Consider the following 5,550-nt stretch of genomic DNA (forward strand, 5'->3'; position numbering starts at 1 on the left):
ATATATAATATAGCACACAATACATAATAAATATGGAAAGTCTTAATAATTTATGATGCCTTTAAAAATTCTCTTGCTATAATGTATTTTGTGTGATGAGAAGACGTCTATTGAATTGTGAAAGCTTAATGCACTTACAAAACTAATATGTTTTCATTACTCAAAGTAAAGTGGTTTGTTATTAAAAGGGGCACTCAAAATTTTAGCCAAAGGTGACATTTTGGCACCCAGGGTTGATGGCAAAAGTGCCACTAGATTTTCTATGGCACCTAGACTTAGGTGCCAAATTTAAAGCCTGGCTGACAGCATGGTGAGAGAGCTTCCTACCAATGGTGTGAGATATTCATATGGGGGTGCGTCCGCCCATCCCTTGTTAAAAGGGGAGTGGGCACCTTACGCCATCCCGGGGAGCATGCATTGGCTTCTTCACCTGAGCCTACAGCCAGTTTGTGAAGCCTCCCTGAGGTTCTTACCCCTTGTTGTGGTACACTCAGGTATGTGAGTGTGAATGTCCTCAGAAAAGGGGAATTTAAAAAAAAATGCAATGCTTGTAGCTATTTAGCAAAATCTTGGCAAATAAAAGTTAGATTACAATCCACATGATCCAAAACATCGGGAAATGGCTGAAGAGACAACTTCTTAACAAAAGCTAATAAGAGAGCTGCCTGCTGATAACATGAGATATGCCAGTGAGGAGCATTCAAAACTGCAAGGAATGGCAGAGAAGGTATGATTCTAGCACACACCCCTTTGATCGACAGCTTCTACCAAATGATGTGTGTAATGCAAACACATGCCCCGTTCGCTTTACTCGAAGCTATGGGCTTTCGGACAGGTTGACTGATGTGGTCAGTTATTTCCAGCCCCACTGCTGCCACTGTCTATCGATGAGGAGTTGAGTGTCACAACGTGATGTTGCAAATCTGCTGTGGATACCACCTTTGATCCCGTCTTGTTATTCTTCACAAGAGGGATCAGGGACTGCACTACATCCGTCATAAGCGGCCGGTAGTCTGCCTCCGGTTGAACGCACATTGCAGCTATGGCAGCTACCTACATCCACAGGAGCACACCATAAAAATCAAAAGAGAGCATTGCACCTAGAGCTTGGCTGTGTATATAAAACAATGCCATTAAATAGACAAAAGCAGTGGTTGCTCACGTACACTACCTGTATCAACTCTTTCATTGCATACTGCCCTTCCAACATTGGGTCCACCATCTCTGCAAGCTTTTTCCTGTCTGTCAGACGAGGTAGTGCCTGCAAAGCATCGAAAATCCTTGGTCAGGAGAGGAAGATAAGAGAAAGGGCGTTATGTTCTGAAACTGTTCAGGCCAACGTAATGATTTACCCACGACACAAGGACGCCTTGTCCTGACGGCCTTTTCATGTCTACAGGAACACGACCGGTTAACAACTCAAGCAGCACTACTCCATAGCTATACACATCTGATTTGGTTGTCAAATGCCCAGTCATGGCATACCTGTACCACCACGACATAAAAAGTATTGACAAAAGAGGATAGCCGTAGAAGAACCATGGGCGTGCCACACACCTCTTCTCTCTCTCTCTCTCCAACGAACAAACAGCAGGGTTCCGTCGTTTAGCAACGACGGTGCCACACACCTCTTCTCTCTCTCTCTCTCTCCAACGAACAAACAGCAGGGTTCCGTCGTTTAGCAACGACGGTGCCACACACCTCTTCTCTCTCTCTCTCTCTCTCAACAACAAACAAACAGCAGGGTTCCGTCCAATACAGGTACAAAAAGGCAGATTATGGTCAAAACTTGATGAGATGAACACGAAGAAGATGCACAAGCTTACTCGGGTGCCACATATCCATGCGTTCCTAGCACTCGAGTGGATACCAGACCACCGATTTTATCAGACCCAAGCTTAGCCAGCCCAAAATCAGAGACCTTTGCATTGAAATTCTCATCGAGGAGGATGTTGCTGCTTTTGAAATCTCGATGTATAACAGGAGGACTGACAAGCTCATGCAGGTATTCCAGGCCTCTTGCCGAGTCCAAGGCTACCCTCATTCGCGTTTCCCAATCTAGAAACGGAGGGCTACCTGAGTTTCCTGAAAAAAAAGAGATGAGATGAGATGCATGGCTGAGTAGCTAAAATGAGATGCACTGCATCAAGGCTGTAAAGAAATGTGGCTGTATAGATATAAGGTGTGCTTCTTTGCAACTTTGCATTATCGAACCTTTGGAATAGAGATGTTCCTGCAAGCTGCCATTCGACATGTAGTCATAAACGAGTAGTCTATGATCTTGGTCAGCACAGTATCCTATCAGCCCCAGCAGGTAGGGAGAATGCAATTTGCTAAGCATATCCACCTGCAAAGGAGATGCAGATCGAACCAGAATATACATTGCATGTACAATATGAAAATATGAACATTCAATCATGAAAATGAGTAAAAGTAACCAAAAAAATGAGCATGGCACAAAAATTATACCTCCACACGAAACTCAAAATCTCCCTGCTTGCTTGTCTGGTCTAGTTGCTTGATTGCAGCTATTCTTCCATCTGCTAACACCCCCCTAAACACTGACCCAAACCCACCATGGCCAATCAAATTCACTTCATTGAAATTATTGGTGGCCACTTGCAGCTGCTTGTATGTGAAAACCTGGGCCGCTGACAGCTCTATTGTAGTAGTTTTGGAAGCCAAGCGCGCAAAGGACTCGCTTATAAATCCTGCATTTTGTTGCAAATCACACAAAAAGACGCCTTAGAGAAGAGATGCCTGATTGAGGCTTTACCTTGCTCCACTTTCTGTAGACCGCTTTATATTACTAAAATGCAAACAGTCCTTGTGGTGGGTGGCACACAAATGCAGAAGAGCTACAGCAAGGTCAGACTTGCAATCAAAACAACACTGATGTAGCTAGCAGAGACAATGTAGCGTGTTTGCTTCCAATCAAATCCCATATTGCGAGACCAGATTTACAGATTTTTTAGCAAATACGTATTATAAACGAAGCCACGATCTAACTAGCAAATTCACAATTAATTACCAGATTAAGAGTGAAAAACCTCAGTAGTTTGATTCCCTTACTGGGGATGCTTTTGATTCAAAAAAATCCCACAAGCCGAGTGTAAGATTTGAGCACTTGTCATCACTGTAAAATTCCTTTGATTATAAAATTCCTTTGATTACCCTACATAAGGATGTGTACATTATGAAGGTGCGCAGATGACTTACTCTGGCTTTGGCATTTCTTCTTCACCTTCCGGCGCACATAGAGGTAGTAGAGGAGGGCAACCAGTAGGGCAGAGACAGCGAGAGCGGCGATGACTGCCAGGACAGCGATGGCCGCATTGCCCCCTCTCTTCCCCCCATTACTCTGCGCACCGGGCGAAGACAGGGCCAAGGTGCGCACCATTGCTTTATTTCCTGCTTTTCGTGTTAGCGCTCACTTGCTTCTATGACCGCCCACTTGCTTTTTCCTGCTTTCCTTGAGCGCCCACTTGCTTTTTCCTGTTTTTTTTATGAGCGCCGAACTGCTTCTTTCTGCTTTCTGTGAGCACCCACTGGCTGTTTCCCTGCCCTCCTGGAGCGCCCACTTGCTCTTTCCTGCTCTCTGTGAGCACCCAATTGCATTTTTCTACCCAAGCTCACTGTCTCCCTCCTTACTTCCTCAGGATCAAATGGGCCCCCAAAAAAAAAACACAGATTTTCGAGCTCCTCAGAGAGCATCTGATATGAGCCACGAGTACTTGGAATGGAAAAAAAGACAATGAAGCAAGCTGTGGGGGCCTGTGGGTGTCTACAAGCTCATGGTGAGCGATGGTGGAAGACTCAAAGAGGCCATGGGAAGCGAGCGAAGAAGCAGAGAAGAGGGAAAACAGGAGAATATGAAGGAGGGGGGAGGGGACAGAAACGGCGCAGTTATTGGACAGGCCAATCTCCAGTTGGGCCAAACTTGCCGCCAAATGTAGCAGAGCTTCTTTTTTTTTTTTGCTGATTGTCTCTTCCGTGGAGGCTGTCGCTATCTTTAGGGCCGTGGTCTTTCCGTGTTTGAGTGTATGTATATGTGAGGGACCCCTCTTTTTGGCAGTCCGTGTGTGTGTGTGTTGTCGTTGTCCTCCCCCCCATTCAAATCTTGCATGCTTCAGCAATTCCCCCATTCAAATTTTTGACAGGGCCCCACCCACCCTCTCTGGCCCCCAAAAATTATCACACCATGAATCCATGCAACCCAAATGTTCTCATCCAGCCACTATTTGAAATGAAATCACTCCCATCAGCCTTTATTTTTCGTTTCATTTCATCTCTTGCCATCTAAGCTTACCACCATTACATGCCCCTAGGGCAGATTCGAACCCACTACCTCCATGTGTCTCACATCGGTGACCTTCGGCCCATCCGGCCCATTATTCCGGCACCTCGACCTTCGAGAATACACTCCCAAACAACAACAAAAAAACTGTCAAAAAATACACTAAATGGTTAAACAATACTGTTAATTTGTAGGCATCCAATCATTCTCAAGGGTCTCCATTTGTGGGCATCTCGTTACTTTGAAGGGAGACCTTCTCTCTCAAAAATCAACCTTGATGGATGTCAATGTAAAAATAGCATCCTCGAGTGCTAGAAAGAGAGCGAAAATTGTCCCCCTCTTTGTCTATGGGGATGTACTCTTACAAATATTGCCACCTACCTATCGATTCTTTTGTCCTTCCATGGGCCCAAGGGTCATGCCACTATTCAAAATAATAGTTTTTATAGCAAAACATAAAACTTATAACTTGAAGTTTTTCATGCATTTTCTTTGAGAGCTTGGAATTTTTTGGAGGTGAAGCTTAACTGAAATGCTTTGATGCTTAACTAATTTGAATGTAACCATGGTTCAAATAGTACTCTTGGCTAGAAATGAGAAATCTCATTTTGAGAATTCTACAATGTTCTTACTTGAAGAAAATTTTCCTATTTATTATCATAGAAAGTAGTTTACAACGTATTTATTTTTAAAAGTTAGATTTATTCTTTTTTTTTGGGACCAATAATATATATATATTATAAAAGGGGAAATGAAGGGTGAGATCTTGGAAAAACAAATCCCTAGGGGATGCACATCTAAAGCTTTGATTGAGGCTTGTATTTTGTTGGGATATCACTTATCTTGGGATGAATCTTCTTTTGTATCAGAGGATGATAGATGGGATTTGGTGTGTAGCCTGCCTAATGGTGACTCTGATGCTGATGTTGTTAAGGGCTGATTATGGACATGGAAAGATTTTTATGTAAAGCTTTCTTTTTCCTAAAAATTGGATTTATTCTAATCATGGCAACTAGTTTTTCTTGTTTATTATCATAGAAAGTAGTTTACAGCATATTTATTTTTAAAAATTAGATTTATTCTAATCATGGCAACTAGTTTTTCAATTTAAAAACTTGTTGACCTCCAATGGTTGCTTTTATTTTGGATGGCTCTATAAAATTCTTTATAGAGCCTGCTCCAAAGGGATCCTCCACGTAATCTCTAAACAACCAATTTGGGCATTAAGGAAACTCACCATGAACATTTCTCAT

General features: G+C 43.0%; 1 protein-coding gene across 1 annotated transcript; it reads right to left on the reverse strand.

The window, feature by feature from the left end:
• Nucleotides 1-537: 537 nt before the first annotated feature.
• LOC147641694 (putative serine/threonine-protein kinase PBL23) lies at nt 538-3,962 on the reverse strand. Its single transcript, XM_086798445.1, has 7 exons — nt 3,220-3,962; nt 2,470-2,711; nt 2,215-2,347; nt 1,827-2,085; nt 1,353-1,485; nt 1,172-1,261; nt 538-1,053 (listed from the first exon to the last, which is right to left on the reverse strand). Exons 1-7 carry the CDS (start codon nt 3,398-3,400, stop codon nt 850-852), a joined length of 1,242 nt encoding a protein of 413 aa, XP_086654571.1. The 5' UTR covers nt 3,401-3,962; the 3' UTR covers nt 538-849.
• Nucleotides 3,963-5,550: the final 1,588 nt, after the last annotated feature.

Source organism: Cibotium barometz, chromosome 1 (assembly GCF_041138505.1).
Source record: "Cibotium barometz isolate CiBa-2024 chromosome 1, ASM4113850v1, whole genome shotgun sequence".
NCBI lineage: Eukaryota > Viridiplantae > Streptophyta > Polypodiopsida > Cyatheales > Cibotiaceae > Cibotium > Cibotium barometz.

Coding starts and splice junctions, on each gene's coding strand:
- LOC147641694 (XM_086798445.1), bottom strand. CDS start 3,400: ATGGTGCGCACCTTGGCCCTGTCTTCGCCCGGTGCGCAGAGTAATGGG. Junction 2,712..3,219: donor GAAGAAATGCCAAAGCCAGA/GTAAGTCATCTG, acceptor AACAAAATGCAG/GATTTATAAGCGAGTCCTTT. Junction 1,486..1,826: donor CATGGATATGTGGCACCCGA/GTAAGCTTGTGC, acceptor GTGGTGGTACAG/GTATGCCATGACTGGGCATT.